Consider the following 20,835-nt stretch of genomic DNA (forward strand, 5'->3'; position numbering starts at 1 on the left):
TCACTGCTAGCCAGTCACCAGCAGCTCTCTCAGGCTTCTACCATGAATTGAGAGCCACACACATGCCAACTCCCAGATACATGCTCCCCATAGGCACATACACACTTTACCCTCATGAATAAATGTGCACACCCCACTCTGAAACATGGGCACACAACAGACACTCAGGCACACAATACACGATCATACACACAGCTCGCTAAGGCATTGAGGGACTGTAAACAGGGAGGCTTTATCCCTGCCTCTGCATTACTGAGCTAGCCCTGGAATTAGATGCCATAGATCTTGTCTTCCTTACCGTGGGCTGTCGACCTGTTACGTAACTTCAGCTACGTGAAAAATGTGGCTGAGGTCGACATACTTAAGTTTGTTTACTGCAGTATCTTTACTGTGGTAAGTCAACAGCTCGGACTCTCCCCTTGACTCCACTTACTCTTCTTGTTTTGGTGACTACCAGAGTTGGTAGCAGTGGGTTCAGCAGTCGATTTATCGTGTCTGTATAGATGCAAGAAATCAACCCCTGCTGGATTAATCACTGTCCCTTGATCCAGCCCATAGTGAACAATGTTCATCGCTTGTTTTAACTTGAAATGACCTAGTTTCAATCACAAAGGCTCCTGTAGAATTATTTCCTGCTTACTCTTGGAATGAATATGTGAGTGGGAAAGACAAAACCTGAAAACACACTCTCTCTCTCTCTCTCTCTCTCCCCCCCTCCCTCCCTCCCTCGGCAGCTTTTTGCTCAAGAACAGCCATTCTTGTGCAAAAACTTGCCTGCTGTCTACACTGCACGAGCGTTCTTGCGCAAGTAAATTTACAGTACAGGCAGTCCCCGGGTTACGTACAAGATAGGGACTATAGGTTTGTTCTTAAGTTGAATCTGTATGTAAGTTGGAATTGGCTCCAGAGTCAGCCGCTGCTGCTGAAACTGACCAGCGGCTGACTACAGGAAGCCTGAGGCAGAGTTGCTCTGCCCCTGGCTTCCTGGAATCAGCCGCTGATCAGTTTCAACAGCGACTGAATCTGGACGCCTGGGACAGAACAGCTGGGGCGCTGCCGGGTAGGTCCCCGCAGGACCAACCCGGCAACACCCCAGCTGCTCTACCCCAGGTGTCCCCAAGTCAGCTGCTGCTGAAACTGATCAGCAGCTGATTCCAGGAAGCCCGGGAAGCTCCGCAGCGCTACTGGACCAACTGGGCAGCACCCCAGCTGCTCTGCCCCAGGCGTCCTGATTCAGTCACTGCTGAAACTGACCAGCAGCGGTTGAATCAGAACGCCTGGGGCAGAGCAGCTGGGGTGCTGCAGGGTTGGTCCAGTAGCGCCGAGGAGCAGCGCTGCAGGACCAACCCGGCAGCCGCCAGCTGCTCTACCCCAGGCGTCCGCAACAAAAGCCTGGATTGCTGGGGGGGGGGGGCGCACTAGCTGTGCACCCCGCCCCCCAGCAGACCAGGGAGACCTGGAGCAAAGCCGCGGAGGAGGGGGCCCCGCTGCCTCTGCGGCTTTGCTCCTGTCTCCCTGGTCTGCTGGGGGAGTCCAGCAAAGCCGCTGGACCCCCCCCAGCAGACCAGGGAGACCGGAGCAAAGCCGCCGCCTGCGCGGCTTTGCTCCTTTGTCCTGGAGCAAAGCCGCCCAGGTCGGGGGGGAGGGGGAGTCCCCCGCCTGGGCGGCTTTGCTCCTGTCTCCCTGGTCTGCTGGGGGGGTCCAGCAAAGCCGCTGGACCCCCCCCCAGCAGACCAGGGAGACCGGAGCAGCTTTTCTCGCCCTGGAGGACACGGGTGGCAGACCCGCCGCCCGTGAGCTCCGGGGCGAGAAAAGCCCGGTTCGTATGTGCGGATCCGACATAAGTCAGATCCGCGTAAGTCGGGGACTGCCTGTATAGCGTTGTAAAACAGGGCTTCTTCCGGAAGAGTTATTTCTTTCCCCATGAGGAATAAGCCCTCTTGCACAAGAGTTCTTCCACAAGAGGGCAGTGTAGACAGACAACATGAATTTCTTGCACAAGAAACCCCTATGGCTAAAATGGCCATCAGAGCTTTCTTGCGGAAGAGAGCATCCACACTGCCATGGGAGCTCTTGTGCAAAAGCACATGGCAGTGTGGATACACTCTTGTGGAAGATTTTTTGCACAAGAACTCTTCCGCAAAAGAGTTCTTGCTCAAGAAGCCGCCAGTGTAGACGTAGCCTCTGAGCCTGTCTCATTTTAATGTGCAGTACCTAGCAGTGCATACGGTCCCTCTCTGCATACTCCCTGCATATCCTGGGGACACTCTTTCAGGGCCTCATGTCACCAGGGAACCTATTCCAGTATTCCACCCAACATCATGCATGGGGTAGCAAAATGTAATATCAGTGTATCTCCCAGGAACTCTGGTGAGAGACTGCTCTTGTATTCCAAGACTCTGCCATACGACCTGCATTAGTTACAAACTATTAATAGTTTGGAAATATAGCAAGCACTGCATAGACATCCCTGAAGAGTTGGCCAGATCAATAAAGCTTTCAGCCTCTTAAACCTCAGTATTTTGCTTTTAGGAGGTCCTGGAATGGGAACTAAACATTCCCTTGTGATTTTTTTAGCCTGTCCAGAGGAGTTCCTCTGTTCTGTCAATGGACTGTGTGTCCCAGCCTGTGATGGGATCAAAGACTGCCCCAATGGACTGGATGAGAGAAACTGTGGTGAGTGAGCCATTATTTCTATTCCCAGTTTCTCCTCAGTAGTTTGCAGCCCAGTTCAACTCCCTCCTACACAAAGGAGTTGGTCTCTGTGGTCCAAATCCAGTTCTCTCTGTCTCTGGGGGAGTCAGGAGAACCCCACAGACACTTCGCTGCACCAATCAGGCTGGTGAAAGTAACAAAGGCATTTACCTGATTACACACAGCTCCTCAGTCTACCAGAATCACACTGCATCAGTCTGTTAGCAAGTGAGAAGCCGGCTCAACGTACACCCAGCTTCTCCATGTACTCTCCAGGCCCTGTATCCCTGAGAGACGGAAGGCCCCAAAAAACAGTGCAGCAGCAAAACAGCCTCCATACACCACGATCTACAAGTTCCTCAAATGAATCCCTGACCAAGCTGCAGCAGTCCTCTCCCCTCCCCCACCCACGGCTAGTACAGTACATACCTGACACCACCTATCTCTCCCATTACTGCTCTGCCAGCGAGCCTCAATCTTGGCCTATGGCCCCACACTGATCTGGGTGTCTCATACTGCTCTGCCAGGAAACCAAAGGCCAGGCCTGCCAACCCACCTGTTAGTTCACTCTTGGTCACCCTTAATACACGTAGCCTTGCACGTAGAGCTCTGCATCGGAGTGCACTATTCGCTGCTGGGTGGTGTCTCCTGCTGGCCATTCTGGGTATTAGCTCTGTCAGGCCAACACCTCTTCCTGCAGTTGCACTCTGGTTTTTGTTCTCTCTCTTCCTCTGTGGCCCTTCTCTCAATCCAGGAGCTTTGGCTTCCTCTTCATGACTTGGCCTTCCAGCCATTTCACTAGCAGGGTAATCTTTCAAAGTCTCCCCGCAAGCAGCATCAGGCAGCCCTCATGCTGCTGTCCTGAGTCACCCCTGCTGTGACTCCGGCAATCTTCATAACCACTGCCTGTAGCAGCACCACTCAAGAATGCATAGTAGGAACAGCCTGGCCTGCCTTCCACTCTGCATTCCAACCAGGGCTCCATAGGGAACAGTTAAGGTCTGCATCTCCTCCACTTGCTTTCATTCCTGGACTCCTGCCTACTCCCCTTTCTCTTTATCTCAGGAAGAAGGGCTGCAGGCTTCCTGCTTTGCTGTCCACCTCCCTTACCGTCATTATCGGCCTCCTGGTTTTATAGAAGCCCTGCCTGTTCCTTCACAGGGGAGCTTTTTTTTAATTAGCTCCCTCCACCTAGCCTGAAGCTCCACTGTTTGCAGCTTAATTGGCCGATTGGGCCCACTTGGTTTAGTGCAGCTCTTGCAGGGCCTGTGTGGGGAATGCACCCTCTCACAAACTCTTTGTATTTTCATATCACTTGCAAATATCATCTAATTAACTGTATGTATTCTTAGTATTACTATAGATGGAGAGAACAAAGAACAAGAGGTTAGGTCAGTGTTTCCCAACCAGGGTTCCACGGAACCCTGGGGTTCCACAGACCATTGTCAGGGGTTCCGTGAGAAATCGTGGAATAAATAAATAAATACATACATTTTTTCTTACAGTGTAAGCTGACATATATATATAACAGCGCTTTACAAATAAATTTTCTTGACAATAATTTAGCAGTAATTGAATTGCACTACCCGCTGTCAACTTTTTCGGGCCAAGCAAACATTTTTATAGGTGGGGATTCCTCAGGATATGAAAAATTATTTTAGGGGTTCCTCCATGGGAAAAAGGTTGGGAATGACTGGGTTAGATACACGGTACAAGGACACCCAGCAAGTCAGTGTCAGAATTTAGCTCTTAGTCCCATTCTCAGGGCATCAGACCAGATAGCCTCTATGCAACACTGCTCATGCCTGTTAGTCCTGGCACACAACACTTCTTCCCTGCAGTTTCAGGCCTTCTGGCTGGGAATGTAGGCTCTGGGGCTGGCGATGAGCAGTTCAAAATGTGGGGTGCAGCAGGAAGGCTGATCTGGGGCTGCGGCCTAAAAGGACTCCCCTCTCCCCACCAGTCCTTCCTCCTCTCTTCCTCCCCCCTCTCTATTCCTACCTCCTTACCATTCCACGGGGAGTAACAGTTAATCAGAACTAAGGACTTAGTTTGGATTAATTTTAAACTGCTGCATGTAGCCGCGGGCAGTTCGTTTGAACTAAGGGGGATTTTAAAATGGCGGCCGGATGGGAACATGCAAATAAAGCCCAGGATATTTAAATCCCGGGCTTCATTTGCAACTCCAGTTGCCTGATTTGCCTACCTAGCTCGAATTAACGAGCTAGTGTAGACATACCCTTAGAGCCAGGCCGGGCAGTGCATGCAGCATGGAGCTATAAGGGGCAGTTGCTTGCTGTCCAGAGAGCAGGTCAGAGGAGGCAAGTGGAAGGTGCACAAGGATGGAAGGTGGGGCTGGAGAAGAGACTTGGTGCTGATATCTGTGGAGCTGGGCTCCTAGAGCCCCAACAGTGGTGGAGCCCAGATACCATGGGCCATACAAGTCGCCGCCCCTGCCGGTCCATGGATGAAGTTTCTTTTTAAATCCATTGCTCATTGCTTGATCTGAAGCAGGAGGGTTTATATCATTTGTTGTCTCCCCACACATGTCTCGTGTAGCTGTGATGGTCTCATTCGCTATATAAATGTCTAATCCTGTTTTCAAACCCTGTTAAAATGAATTCACACTAGACCGGGTACAGAGAAGGACTATGAGGATGGAGAACCTACTTTATGGGAGAAGACTTGGCTAGTTCAGCCTAGCCAAATGAAGGCTGAGGGGAGATATGATTGAGGAATACATCAGAGGAATACACATCAGGGAGGGAGAGGAGTTATTTACATGAGAGGCCAATATTGGCAACCACAGCAGATGGATATAAACTGATCCTCAGCAAGTTGAGGGTTGAAATCAGACAGCCATTCAAGGGGAGTAGCGGGAGGGAAACTGTCACATGGTTTAAGACTGAGCTTGATAAGTGTATGAAGATGGTGTGAAACTGCCTACAGTGGCATATAGCTCAGTCTTGACTGATATTAGCAAATATCTCCAAGGCCAGAGTGATGGCACACTAGATGGGGAGGGCTCTGCATTACAGTAGAGAATTCTCTCCCAGGTGTCTTCCTGGTAGGCCTCAGCCACATGCCCAAGATCTAACTGATCACCATATCTGGGGTCAGGAAAGAATCCCCGCCCCCCCAGATCAGATTATCAGAACTCCTGGGAGAGAGGTCACCTTCCTCTGCTGCATGGGTCACATGCAGGTTTGAACTAATAAATAGTGGATTCGCTGTAACTTGAAATCTTTAAATCTGAATTTGAAGATTCCAGTAACTTAGCCAAAGAATATGAGTTTATTACAGGAGTGGGTGGGTGAAATTCTGTGGCCTGGGACATGCAGGAAGTCAGACTAGATGACCGTGATGGCTCCTTTTATCTTGAAAATTCTGAGTTCTTGACTTCAGCTGTATCTTGTGACTGAGTTCCGCAGGCTAATTAGGAGCTAGATATAAAAAGATATCCTTTCCTTTTTCAGTTTCAAATGTGCTACATTTCAATTTCACTCAATGTCTCCATGTCTTTGCATTATTAAAAGGGGAAAACAAAGCCAACCTGATTTACCTGCTATGAGGGCAGGGGACTGAACTGGATGGCCGCGTGAGGTTTCTTCCAGTTCTAGTGTGCTATGATTCTACCTTCTCTAGCACATTCATTACCCTGTGTGCTTGTCAAATTTCCTCCTTTTCATCTCATCTCTGAACCAAAACAACCCTTGTCTATTGCCCTAGATTTTTCCAGGCCTCTAATCACCTGAACTCCTTGGGTTAGTGATTCCACAAATAAATATATTGAGGCAGTGCCTAGAGGCCCCAGGCCCACTGTGTTGTATTGTGTTTGGACACACACCCGCATAGCAATAAGACAATCCCTGCTTCCAAAGGACTTAATTGAATGATAAGACAAAAGACAACAGGTAAATGCAACAAACAGCAAAGAGTATGAGACAGCAGTGAACCAACCTAATATCTGTAACATGCTATGGCCTGTGTACACCACTCCAACCTCTAAGCTGTTGTGGAGTATTTTGCAGGCATCAGAGGTAGGTTTGAAGGAAGGATTTGATGGTGTAATGGCTTTGTGGATGCATATTGGCTTTGTGGTTTTCTAATTTTGTTGTAGATGGGCTAACCAGAACCAGGCCCAGTATTTCAGGTGAAGGCACACCCTTGATTTATAGAATAGCATTCAAGTACTTTCAGTATTATTCTTATTCCTATTCCTGATACTTCCAAACACTTTGCTTGACTTTGGCAGGCATGTCCATAACACACACTAAGCCCAGGCTAGAACTCATGTTTGAGCCCATCCACACACACATCAGTCTGACTTGGGTCAGCAAACACTCAGAACCCACTTTTTAGGACCATACGGGAAGTGTGGGAGGGGGGCAGTCAGCATTAGAGTCCAGCTGCAAATCAAATCCAGGCCCAGTCATTTTGCAGTGCAGATGCAGCTTGAGCCATAGACCTGATTCAGAATATCTATGTCACTCTGTAGTGCAGTGTGGACATATTAGCACAGCTATGAGACCTGCGTCCAGCAATTGTTAGCCCAGCTTCATAATACAGTGTGGACTCTCAAGCAGAGTGACCACACCAACTCCTCAAGCCTATGGGCACAGCCCTGTGTTACAGTGCAGCATCGACATACCCTTTGAGCCTGGCCTGACATTGAATGGAAGCTTTCAATGAGCTATCTAGGATGACATCCAAGACTATTTCCTGCATGGTTAGTTAATTTAAAACAGGCTAAGTTTATTCTTCCTAGATGCATTACTGAGCATTTGTTAACAATTTGTTTAATCTGCTATCGAGTTGCCCTCTGAAATTTGCTGCAGTTGCCTCTACTTTTGACTAACCAAATCATTTTGCAGCAGCTGCAAATATTGCCACCTCAATGCTCTCTCTCAGTTATTAATGGCTATATTAAATGCCAGTCCTAGCATGAACTTTGGGCATGCCACTGTCTTTGGCAGAGCTTGATGACGTCTATCCTAGGGATACCTACTTCAGCCAGCTTGGAACTGTTGGCAATTATCTTGGAGAATGTATGGAGGATGGGGGAGGTCCCAGAGGACCAGAGAAGAGCAAACAGTATTTATCTTTAAAAGGGAGAACAGAGGACCCCAGGAGTTATAGACCAATCAACCTAACCTCAATACCTAGAAAGATACGGGAACGCATTATTAAACAATCCGTCTGTTAGCACCTAGAGGATAATAAGATTATAAGGATTTGTCAAGAACAAATCATGCCGAACCAAATTAGTTTCCTTCTTTGACAGAGTTACTGACCTTGTGGGTAAGCTGTGGACGTGGTAGATTTTGATTTTAGAAAGGTTTTTGACACAGTCCCACAAGACAGTCTCATCTAGGGAAATATGAATTGACTATAAGGTAGTTGCACAAGACCTTACAGTTGCACGTTACTCCTGTGAAAAGGCCACCAGGTCCCTGCAACTGTTAGGCATGCAGGGGGCCAAGGAGGCATGGCATACTGCTTCTGCCCCATACATTGCTTCTGCAGGTCCTATTAGCTGGGAACTGCAACCACTGGTAGTTGTGGGGGCGGTGCCTGTAGGCAGAGGCAGCATGCAGAGCTTTCCTGACCCCCTGCCCAGGAACCTGCCAGCTGTTTCCTTAGGTAAGTGCTTCCCTGACCCCTCACCTTCCATGCCCCAAACCTGTTCCAACCCAAGTCCCTTCCCACACCCCAAGGCCCTCGAAAACAGCACAGAGCCTCTCATGCACCCCAAACTCCTCACCCCTAGCCCCATCTTACAGCCTGCACCCCCAGCTAGAGCCCTCGCCCCTGCAGCCCAACCCCTGCTGCAGCCCTGAGTCCCCTCCCACACCCCAAACTCTTCATCCTCAGCCCCACCCCAGAGCCCACATCCCCAGATGGAGCCCTTCCTTCCCCCCCACACCAACCTCCTACTCCATCCTGGTGAAAGTGAAGGATGGAAGGAGTGAGGGCGAGGAGCCTCATGGAAGGGGTAGAGCAAGGGTGAGGCTTGGGGGAAGGAATAGGGCAAAGTTCAATATTCTGCCATTAGAAAGAGAGCAATCCTAACCGTGGCAGGGAAGTGTATTGCCACTGCAGTGTAGACATACACAATTTCCTGTCTTCTCTAACCAAATTCCACAACCTACCTGGGCACTCAATCATGGATTTAAAACTAGCCATTCTTCCACAAAGGAATTTTGCCATCCAACTACAGAGAGAGAGTGATGAACTGGAATTCATTTACAAATTTGACACTGGCCACTTGGGCTTGAATAAAGACATTAATTGGTTAACGCACTACAAAGCCAATTTCCTCTGCCTTTAACATTTGCATTTTCACGTCAAATTTATGAACGGGACACATCCAGCATACTTAATTATCCTCATTAACACAGGTCCTACAATTGACAGGTAACTGCTTTTGCTGTTAAATATACTTTGGATTCTGTTATTTCCACTCCAATTCATCTGATGATGTGGGTGTTACCCATGAAAGCTCAGGATCCTATTTGCTAGTCTCTAAGGCTACGTCTACACTATCAGATTATTTTGAAATAAGTTATTTCAAAATAATAATTCCTGAAATATCTATTTTGAAATAAGCTTATTTCTCTTTGCAAGCAGGAGTTGTTATTTCAAAATAACAAACCCCTTACAGTATTTTGAAATAAGAGGATTGGTAACGTGGACACTTGCCTTGTTATTTCCAAATAACTTGCCAGTGTGGACATGCCCACAGGGCTACTTGCTGTTTTTAAAGTTATAGACTAGCATGGCTACCTCTCTGAGACCAGACACCACTTGCTCTTTCCAATTGAGGCCCCCTTGTGGCTAGTGGTGCATACTGCTGAGGGATAATAGACCTGCTCTTTCCCTCTATCTTGCTTTTCTGAAAGACGGTTAGTAATTGCTCCCTGGTATTTTGGTCTTAGTGTGCTCAGCGAAGTTCCAGTGTGAGGAGGACAGCACTTGCATAGAGTTCACCAAGGTCTGCGACCAGCACCTGGACTGCGTTAACGGGAGCGATGAGGAGAAGTGCAATGAAGGTAGGGAGGGGAGACTGCTGGATAGTGATAAAACCCCTTCCCCCCAGCAGCTAACAATGCATGCAGTGCAGTTGTAGCCATGTCAGTCCCAGGAGAGAGAGACAGTGGATAAGGTAACAGCTTTTACTGGAACACCTTTTGCTGGTAGGCAGTTGGTCCAATCAAAGATGCTACTTCACCTGTCTTATCTCTCTAATAAGCTGTTGACAAAATTCCTCTGTTGAGCCCTAGATCAAGACACCTGCTAACACCAAAGCACAGCTAGTAATGTTCTTTCTTTTAGCCTACCAGCTGATGCAGGGGTATTACTGAAGAAATGCCCATCTAGGGATTCACCAAGGCAGTGGGGTTGACATGTATTTTTTTATTTTGGCTGCCCCATGCTCTCCATTGAAACACTCCAACCCTCCCTCAGTTCTCCACTTTTCTCCCTCATCTGACTTCATCTTTCCAGGAGGCCCCTGTGGTCCTTTCGCTTACCAGTGTGCAGACAGGAGCTGTGTGAAGAAACCCAACCCTCAGTGTGACTTCACCCCTGACTGCAAGGACTCGTCTGATGAGAAGCACTGTGGTGAGGCGTGAGAAGGGAGGGTGCTCTCCTAAGCACTGCCAGAGGGGAGCTCCCAGTGGTGGAGTTAAGCAGGGTGCTGGCTGGGCGCTGCTGGGAGGAATTACATTCCACCAGAGCCCAGGTTGGCATTGCTGGAGTCAGGGTCGCTGCTACTACTCTGAGGAAGCTCCCATTAAAGGAGCAACCACTGGCCTGGATCAGGCGCTGCTGTGAGGAGGTCTCAGAACTGGGGTCCCAGCTGGTGCTGACTGAGCTCAAGCATGTGGAAAAGGTCCTTTGGGGTTCACTGTGATAACAACAGGGTAAAGCCTCACACTATTCAGTTGCCTCAGCTTTGACCAGGGCCAGTCCTAACCAATTGGTGGCCCTGGGTGACCGCTCGGCTTGTTTAAAAAAATACCGGGGGGAGGATTTGGGAGGTCAGTTGCGGCCCACCCCTAAGACCAGCTCTGTCGGCGGCCCCTTGAAAATGGCGGTCCCAGGCGGCCACCCGGCTCACCCACCTCTAGGACCAGCTCTGGCTTTGACCCACTATAAAATGACTCCAGCCAGTGCCAGGCAGGGTGTAAAATGGCAGACTGTAAAGCAAAGGGGAAGGGCAGACATGGTGTATGGTGGCTTCTCCTACACTTTCTGCCCTGAAAGATTTGTGATATCTTCCTCTCCTTAGACTGTGGATGGCAGGCTCCTTTGAACCGGATTGTGGGTGGCGTCAATTCTATAGAAGGGGAGTGGCCGTGGCAGGCTAGCCTGCAGGTCCGCGGGAGCCACGTTTGCGGTGGGACGCTGATCGCCAATCGTTGGGTGGTCTCGGCTGCTCACTGCTTCCAAGATGACAGGTAAATGGTGAGGGAAGAGCACCATAGAGGAGACCGAGTTGAGGCTGCTTTCAAATCAAAGCTGGTTGGGTCTCAGCCTAAGACAGCTTGGAGCTACATCACAGGGGAGCCACACAGTTCTGAATGCTTGATGGTAGTGGCTCAGAGCTGGAGCAAGGAGGTTCACCCTGCTGGAGATGTGTGTGTATTAAGGATGCAGTAGTGTAGCCAATTAACCAATTAATGGATAAGCTAAAGCTTATAGGTTAATGCTATAGACTACACGCTTTCCTTCCCCTTCTCCCCGCCAGTAATTTTTTTAGCAGGTTGGCCAGCAGCCTGTCTCAGTCTTGGCTCATGCCAGGTCTGGGACCTACCCCGGCTGTGGCTCTGCTTTTAAAGTGTATTAGGAGCCAGGTGGGCAGGCAGCCTGGCTCAGTTCCAGCTTGCACTGGGTCTGGGGGCTCACCCCTCTCTCCCCCGGACAGGAGCTGCTGCCACCCCGTGCTGCTGCCTCTCTATCAGGGGCAGCAGCATGGGGTGATAGGCAGTTGGTCTGCAAGGAGAGCTGTTTTTTAAACTGGCTCCCCTCACGGATCAGTTCCCGCCTGGCACCCCACACTGCTGCCTCTGATACAGAGGCAGCGGTGCGGAGTGGCAGGGGATACTTGGGAGCAGGGCCGAAGCGCACTGGCTGCCAGTGCCACCCCCCGGGACTATAGAATAGTCAAGTAATCAATGAGAATTCACGAGGTTAATTGACTATTCAATTAACCGATATTTAACATCCCTAGAGTGTATGAAGCCAGGACAGTGGTAACAGGGAGGTGCTGGGGTGCCCTGGGACGGCATAAAGGGGAGGGGAGGGAAGCTTGCATAGCTCTCATCTAACCTGTGCTTGGCTCTGGCCAGCATTAGCAGCCCCCTCACGGTCATGAGTCCTACAAACATACACAACTGGAATGTTTTCTCCTTCATGCATGAAAAGCGTAAATGGGGACGGATGTGGGGAAGCCCAGCGTAGCTTTATGTGATGAGAGCATTGGTGGACCTCAAGCATTGGTCCCTCACCCAATAGGCATTAGGCCACTGATGAATTACCACTCTGTGGGATTCTTATCATTTAAAGTGGGCTTCAAGCTTTGTCACTCATGTCACAGCCCCCTAGTGGTACTGCTACTCCTAAGAATAATTGTATATTGGTTGCAGCCAAAGACCTTAGTTAAAATAGGAGCCCCATTGTACTAGGAACTTGGGCAAGCACTGAAGAGAGACATTCACAGCCATGGGGAGCGTACCCTCTAGAAACACAGACAACGGGTAGAGAAAATGTCTGCAACAGCACAGCAAGGCTATGTCTAGGCTGGCAAGTTTTTCCACAAAAGCAGCTGCTTTTGCAGAAAAACTTGCCAGCTGTCTACACTGGCCGCTTGAATTTCCGCAAGAACACTGACTTCCTACTGTCTGAAACCAGTGCTTCTTGCAGAAATACTATGCTGCTCCCGTTCAGGCAAAAGTCCTTTTGCGCAAAGCTTTTGCGCAAAAGGGCCAGTGTAGACAGCTCAGATTTGTTTTGTGCGAAAGTGGTGACTGAGGCTTTTTTGCACAAAAGTGCGTCTAGATTGGCACGGACGCTTTTCCACAAAAAGTGCTTTTGCAGAAAAGCGTCCGTGCCAATCTAGATGCTCTTTTCCACAAATGCTTTTAACAGGAAACTTTTCCGTTAAAAGCATTTGCAGGAAATCATGCCAGTCTAAACATAGCCCAAATAAATAGGGTTTAGAGATAGTGCTGCTTTGCTAGTTATGTGTTATATAGACTGGGGTTTATTTTTACTACCTTTATTATTTTATACTGGGATTTTATACTGGGGTAGGAAGAAGAAAAGGAGAGAAGGGAAAAAGAAATAGTCACAGTTGGGCATGTGCCCTGCCAGGACCAGCAGGCTGGGGTTCAGAAGCATGATGACAAAGATGAATCGTAGGCTATGTCTAGACTGCAGAGTTTTTGTGCAAAAATGAATGGTTTTGAGCAAAAATTCGCAGAGTGTCCACACCTCAAGTGCATTTTTTGTGTAAGTAAATCGACAGAACGGAGAGGTTCTTGTGCAAGAGTTATTCCACTTTCTACGAGGAATAACTCCTTTTTGAGCAAGAGCTCTTGCGCAAAAAGGTGTGTGTAGGGTTGCCAAGTGTCCAGTACTTTCTGATTTTTTTTTCCCAGCCAGTAGGTGAAAATCCCAGGCTGTCCAGCTCAATACGGAGGCAGCCTGGCAACCCTAGTGCTTACTGGGTTCCACAGGGAGCTGGCCAGCCCCGCAGTGAGGCAAGATGGCGAGCAGCCACTGGCAGCCTGTTAGGGCCAAAAAGCCTCACCACATGTTTCTTAAAGGGGCCACACTCTTTTTGTCTTGTTTTGTTTTTGCTTATCAACTCTCAGGGTCCTTTTTTTGGGGGGGGGGTCGGTATTTTTTTCTGAAACCATCTGGCAACCCTAGGTGTGTGTGGATTGGGAACTGCCCCCTTTTGTGCAAAAAACCCCTATCGAAAAAAGGACAGGTGCCCTGGTGGCTATTCTGTGAATAGCTATCAGCGCTTTCGAGAGAGCATCCTTTATCCAACCTTTGTAGCTCTGATTTTTCAGCCCTCTCCTCATTTCCCTCACTCTCCTTCATTTCACCTAATTTTTCACTCTTCCTTTCCATGCCATACTCCTTACCTGTCTTTCAAACACAGATACACTTTTTCTCACTTGTCCCCAGCGGATTGGCTTCCCCATTCATCTGGACTGTCTACCTGGGCAAGTACTTCCAAAACATCACGAGCCAGAATGAGGCGTCCTTCAAGGTGAGCCGTATCCTCCTGCACCCGTACTACGAGGAGGACAGTCATGACTACGACGTGGCCTTGCTCCAGCTTGACCACCCAGTTATAAACTCATCCTTCATTCAGCCCATCTGCTTGCCCGCCCACTCCCACCTCTTTGAACCTGGCCTCCGTTGCTGGATCACCGGATGGGGGGCTCTCAAGGAAGGAGGTACATGCTGCTCTTGTCAGGATCCTGCAGCTATTTATTTTCCTCAGGAGCTACATAAAGGGGAATTTTTAAAAAGCACAAAAGGCAGATAGATGCCGACAGCCACGGCAGGCCTCAGTGCCAGCTGGAGCGTGGCATTCCCCTCCATCTCCAGCTCTCAGAGCCCCACGGAGCAGTGCTCTGGCAGCAATTCAAAGGGTCCTGGAGCTCTGCCTACCACCACCACAGCAACAGTGGCTGGAGTCCAAGGCCCCTTTGATTTGAATCACCAGGCCTCACAGCAACTGTCCCCTTTATATCATCACCACCACCACCCCTGCTGTCAGCAGCCCTGCACCCAGCTCTCATGGAAAGTTGGACTAATTACTCTTTGTGCCTTTGGAAATCTTCTTCCAAAGGGTATGTCTAGACTACATCCCTCTGTCGCCAGAGGGATGTAAATTAGACATATCGAAATTGCTAATGAAGCAGGGATTTAAATATCCCACGCTTCATTAGAATAAAAATGGCTGCCGCTCTTTGCCGCCCCGACACTTTGCCGGCAAAAAATAGCAGTCTAGATGGGGATTGGTCGACAAGGAAAGCCTTTTCCGACCGATCCCTTATGCCTCATGCAACGAGGTTTACAGGATTGGTCAGAAAAGGCTTTCATTGTCGACCGATCCCCGTCTAGACTGCCGCTTTTTGCCAGCAAAGTGTCACGTCGGCAAAAAGCAGCAGCCATTTTCATTCTAATGAAGTGTGGGATATTTAAATCCCCGCTTCATTAGCAATTTCGATATGTCTAATTTACATCCCTCTGCTGACAGAGGGATGTAATCTAGACATACCCAAATAGATACATTGTGTTGTGATGCTAGGAGGCTCACACCACCACTTCAGTAAGGGATAATGGGCTTAGCCAAGATCTGATGCAGGGTCCCCCCAAGAAAAGTTGGATTATGTTCCATTTCCAAGCTTTGATTTGCCAACGCCCTTTACCTTACTGCAGTGGTTCTCAAACTGCAGTAGCAGTGACCTCTTTCACATAGCAAGCTTCTGCACATGACCCCTACTCCTGCCTTATAAATTAAAACCACATTTTTATATTTAACACTATTATAAATGCTGGAGGTGAAGCGGAGTTTGGAGGTGGAAGCTGACAGCTCGCAACACCCCCTGTGCAATAACTTCACAAACCCGTCTGAGAATCCCTGTCTTAATGCATCTGCAACCTACAATACATCAGCTTTGCCACAAGATGCCCTCCTGCTCCTCCTAGTGGACAATCACACTGCATCATGCAGAATTATCACATACTGATGCAGTGTCACAGCATAAAGACGTAATCCCACTAGTCCCCAAAAAGAGGAGAGATTTTAGCTGTCTCACCTTATAGGACCTAGTTCAAAACAGTATGAGTCACCCTGGGAGGACTGGAATGGGAAGGTGCACTGCTCTTGGACAGTTCTCAGCTGGAAACGTTGGGTCTGAAGTCTTAGAGAAGGGTCTTCATCAGTGAGTGAAAGGAGCATGAAGGATTTTTGTAACTATCATTCTGTGCGGACAGCAGCCATATGTGCGCGCGCGCGCGCACACACACACACACACACACACACACAGAGTCTTCTTCTGAAGGGAGTAGTAGAACGCTGACAACTTTCCTATAGTGGCTGGTGACCCGGACTGTCAAAAAGAGCTGAAATTAAAAAAAAAAAAAAAAAAATCAGGCCCCTTGAAGCTGTTGAGCATCCCAAATAAGAAGGCATGAAAAGCATGTGTTACTTTGGAAAATGTAGCGCCCCTGCCCCCCCTCCCCCCCCCACACACAGGTCATTTAAAACTACCCAGGGAAAAGCACTAGTAAAATTATAGTAAAGAAGAATCCTGCCCTGGCAGGGAGATGGGCTAGATGACCTACAGTGAGAAATCAAATAGCTATAATTCTCCAAGGATCCAAATACTAAGTAGTTGTAGGCTGGAACAACTCCTTTAGAAACAGGGAGCTCAGGGTATGTCTACACTATAGAGTTTTGTTGGAAAAACCACTGTTTTTCCAACAAAACCTGAGTTAACGTCCACACTGTAATCGCGTTCTTCTGAAAATAAATGGAAAGAACAGAGGGGTTTTTTCCGGCATTGGTAATCCTCTTTCTACGAGGAAGAAGCCTTTTTGTGAAAGAGCTCTTGGACACGGAAGATGGAGTTCTTTCACAAGAAGAGGAAAGAGGAAAAAGCACAGGTGCCCTGGTGGCCATTCCTCCCATAGTAATCACAGCTTACACGCGAGAGAGCATCCATTCAGTGTGGATGCTGTCTTTCAAAAAAGCAGATGGCTTTTTCGATGTGCTTTTGTGTGTAGACACTCTCTTTCAGAAGAAGTTTTTTTGGAAGATCTCTTCTGAAAAAAGGTTCTTCCGAAAGAAGCCTGCAGTCTAGAAATAGCCTCACTTATTTCAGATTTCCGTTTCAGTTCCCTGCCAATGAGCAAATTACTGTTTAATTCAGACAGGTGAGTATGAAATGCCAGGAAAGAATTCCCCTGGCAATGGGAGGGCACTATTGGCACAAAGATCAATGTGGGGCAGCTTTGTGAAAGGAGTGGGCAAGGAGGAGTAGACACTTTCTGGACAGACAAAATGTCTGAAGCTGTGGACTCAGAACACAGGGAGAAGCCTGGAACACAAGGGGTGGCATAAGAGAAGGGGTGGAGCAGAGGTCAAGACAAGGAGACAGAGCACAGTCATGAGAGACATCGAGAAGAGCGGAGCTGGCTGAAGGGATGACACAGGGCCCAGATATATCCCTGCATTTGTGCAGGACAGGCACCATCACACCGATAGAGAGGCTGCAGCTTGCACTTCCTTCAATCAGCAGCTGCATGAGCCAGCACAACCCTTCAGGGCTATCCCAACGTGTGCCTCTGGTGAGGTGGTCATTACAACCCGCTACACTCACACAGTATTGCCTATGTAAAATTCCAGCCCACCATGTGTCTCCTGTTCCCCTCATGGAGCTGATTGGAACATTCATGGAGACTTATCCTTTGCATAAAGTTTTCATCAGAGAGATGCTGCCTAATTCAAAGGGGGCAGGTTTTCATCCAGGATCTGAGTCAGACAGACCAGGGACCTGAACCTAAGTCTCCCCCATCCCTAGCTAATCACCAGTCTATGTACCCACACTACTGCCTGAATTTAGATCCTGGATTGGATCTAAACCCAGACAGCACAGCACAATTCTGTTTTTGTGGGGATGTTCAAAAGGCCGTGTTTTCAGTGCAGTGTAGTACAAAAAAACCCATGTTTTGAAAGCACAAAAGTTGCCGTAAAACAGAACTGTCATCCTCCAGACATCTCTATCTGTCCCCCGCGCTGGGTCAAAGAGGCTGCATGGTATTTCTGAATAGGGCCCAATTATGCAGGGCCTTGTGGCTGAGGCAAGAACCATGAACTGAAACAATAAAAGATATGAATCCAGAGTCAGGATTAGGGGAAGGAGTAAGATGTGATATAAGTGGAGGATAAGATGGTGATCAAACTGTAGCACTTTCGAAGAACTAGAGACCGAGAGCCAGGAGATGTGGCCATAGTTTGGGGATTAAAGAAGAGGCAGGGAATTCTGTTGTTACTCACCTGCTGTTCTTGTGTTCTGTATCCAGGGCACACAAGTAACATCCTGCAGAAGGCGGATGTGCAGCTGATCCAGCAGGACATCTGCAGCAAGGCCTATCACTACCAGATCTCTCCCAGAATGCTCTGTGCTGGCTATCACAAGGGCAAGAAGGACGCCTGCCAGGTGACAGAGGAGATGTGGGAACTCCAACCTTAGATGGGGGGGGTTAATTTGGCAATGGATTAGTAGGGGTCTTTGTCCCCTGAACATGTGCTGTAGCTTTGGTAAGGAGTATATTGATTCCAAGAGGTTAGACGAAAGACCCTCTTTCTGCAACTGGAGGTTACCACATCTTGCCCACGTTTATCCTCTGGGGCAGATGCAGAAACTTTTCTTCTTGGTTTCTCAGGATTACATTCAGTCGCCCATGAGCTCCCCATAGCGATAGGACATTGGTGGAGCCACAAATGGCTCCAGAGGGAATATTATCCATTTCCTCCCATAGGTCTTCTCCATAGTCAGGAATGCTGATGACCATAATGCAAGTTGAATTTTCCCTTTTCCGAGTTCAGGCCAGTACATCCTCTCAGCCACTGTTCTACTTCCAAGCAACTTTCCATCTTCCAGAAGACTGTTCCCCATACTCCCTTCTAGAGGGCTCTCCAAATTGAGACCTCATCATGTGTTGATTGCTGTTGCCTTCTCTGCCTGCTCCTACATTACCCTTCATCCTCAGACAATTCCACTGGCACCCCATTCATTTTAGGATCCAGTTAAAATCTGCAATCATCAAAGCCCTTCTTAGACTTGCTCCACCCCGTCTCCTCCTGAGGACCGCCCATTGACTAGAAGAATAAGCAAGAGGCTTATTGAGGAAGGAGACACACATAATTAAGGATCTGCTAGTGGCTGATACCTTTCCTTAGGAGACTTGGGGTTCTGATTCTATCCTACACACCCAGTGGCCCAAGATACATAGCTCTTTTGGGGGTATTACTGAGGCCTTGGGCAGTGGGATAGAGGGGTTAGATTGTAGCCTAAAGAGGAGAGGAAGTAGGTGGCATGTGTTCATATAGCTCGTGGGAGATCTTCAGCATGCTCCATCCCCATCACTTTAATGTCCTGATGGTTTTGTTTCCTTCCTCTTCTAGGGTGATTCCGGAGGTCCCCTTGTCTGCAAGGAGCCCAGTGGCAGGTGGTTCTTGGCTGGCCTGGTGAGCTGGGGGCTGGGGTGCGCACGTCCAGATTATTACGGGGTCTACACCAGGATCACTAGCGTGATAGGCTGGATGAAACAGACAATGAGCTGAGGAATGTCCACCCGTGCCTTCCCCAGGCACAGGCTGAGCTGTTTACCTGCTCCTGACACTGATCACTTGTCTCCATCACATTGGGAACGACAGAGACTATGTTTTGTTTGCAAGTGTCATGCCTGAGGAGCCTAAAGCCTTTGGAACGGGGTGAAAGCAAATCTGCCCTGGGGGTATGTACCAGTGGGAAGCTCCTCCACCCTCTCCAAGAAATGCCAAGTCTTACATTAAGGCCAAGCCCACAAAGGTCTTTGGTGCATCAGAGAGAGAGAGTGGATGGAAAGCCAGGGATCTTGAGAAGATGCTTTCTGGGCAGGGGAATGGGGGAGACGAACTTTACATGAACTACAACATGATTCATCTCCAGTCCCAATGCGGGAACATTTGCTGCAAGAAAATCTGACTGATGCACATAGCAATGTGATTCCAGGAACTGTGATATCAATCTGGCTCTCTCTCCTTCCCTGCCATGTATCCTTCTCCTCCCCCCACATCGCTCCTTCTCGCCCATCTCTTTAATTGTTTCTTTCCTTAGCTAGAGGGTGTAGTTAGCTTCAACCAAGCCATTATGTGTATATCAGAGCCTCCAAGGCGCGATCCATCACCATTTCCCCAAGTACGTGTCACTGCCACAGTGCTGTAATTTCACCATCATTTTATGCTACAGTTGGACTCCCTCCAGGCAGAATTTGTGGCCACTGAAACATCTGCGCAACCTCCTATCCACTCCCTTGAAATCATTTAAGACCTTTACCACAAAAGATCTTCCTCCACTTCCATCCTCTATGGTCAGCAAGGGAGGGGAGAAGACCGCAAGCAGAAAACTGTAGATGGTGATGGATCTGTATTTATAAAGAACTATTACAGGACACAGTCCGGAATTGAGAATAAAACCAATTATTTTTTGCTCTGAAATTTTCTCTCTGTGTTTAACTCTCTCTGGGTTGAGAATGTGTCTGCCAGCCTAGAATTTCATACACAGCAATCTGATGAAACCAAATCGGAGAGCCTCAAGAAGAGCCTATCTTCTCCCTCTGGGCTACCGCCTGGGGACAGCATGGATTATCGGTAACATGTGTCCGTGCTTATACAGTACTCAAGGGGCTGTGTCTAGACTGGCCGCTTGAATTTCCGCAAGAACACTGACGATCTCACGTAAGAAATCAGTGCTTCCTGCGGAAATACTATGCTGCTCCCGTTTGGGCAAAAGTCCTTTTGCGCAAAGCTTTTGTAAAAAGGGCCAGTGTAGACAGCTCAGATTTGCTTTGCGCAAAAGAGCCCCGATGGCAAAAATGGCGATCGGGGCTTTTTTGCGCAAAAGCGTGTCTAGATTGGCATGGACGCTTTTCCGCAAAAAGTGCTTTTGCGGAAAAGCGTCCGTGCCAATCTAGATGCTCTTTTCCGCAAATGCTTTTAATGGAAAACTTTTCCGTTAAAAGCATTTGCGGAAAATCATGCCAGTCTAGACATAGCAAAGGGTGTTTCTAGGGAGCCTGGAGTTACTCTCCACCCAAGTCCCGAGGAGGGGCGCCTAGTGCAAGGGAGCAGCAGGAGTTCCCCTTGCCTCGCTCACTGCCGAGGTGGGAGCTGCAGTGACCGGGCAGCCTGCTGCACAATGCCCCACTACCCTTTCCCAGCCTGCTGTGCTCCACTTCACCATGGCGATGGGAAGCAGAGCACCCTGTGACCAGGGCACTCTGCTTCCTGCTATCGCAGTGAAGCTAAGCACAGCAGGCTGGAAGACGGGCAGTGAAGCAGAG

General features: G+C 48.8%; 1 protein-coding gene across 5 annotated transcripts in view; it reads left to right on the forward strand.

Annotated features, from left to right (window-relative positions):
• Positions 1-19,984, forward strand: part of TMPRSS6 (transmembrane serine protease 6) — a 36,668-nt gene extending 16,684 nt beyond the window's left edge. For all 5 annotated transcript variants that reach the window (XM_025189993.2, XM_025189992.2, XM_014578916.3 and 2 more), the window contains exons 12-18: positions 2,578-2,676; positions 9,633-9,746; positions 10,201-10,317; positions 10,988-11,156; positions 13,897-14,171; positions 17,812-17,948; positions 18,917-19,984. In XM_025189993.2, coding sequence (XP_025045778.2) covers positions 2,578-2,676; positions 9,633-9,746; positions 10,201-10,317; positions 10,988-11,156; positions 13,897-14,171; positions 17,812-17,948; positions 18,917-19,075 — 1,070 coding nt within the window. In that variant the 3' untranslated portion in view covers positions 19,076-19,984. The remainder of the gene's footprint in view (positions 1-2,577; positions 2,677-9,632; positions 9,747-10,200; positions 10,318-10,987; positions 11,157-13,896; positions 14,172-17,811; positions 17,949-18,916) is intronic.
• The last annotated feature ends 851 nt before the right edge of the window (positions 19,985-20,835 follow it).

Source organism: Pelodiscus sinensis, chromosome 1, assembly GCF_049634645.1.
Source record: "Pelodiscus sinensis isolate JC-2024 chromosome 1, ASM4963464v1, whole genome shotgun sequence".
Taxonomy (NCBI): domain Eukaryota; kingdom Metazoa; phylum Chordata; order Testudines; family Trionychidae; genus Pelodiscus; species Pelodiscus sinensis.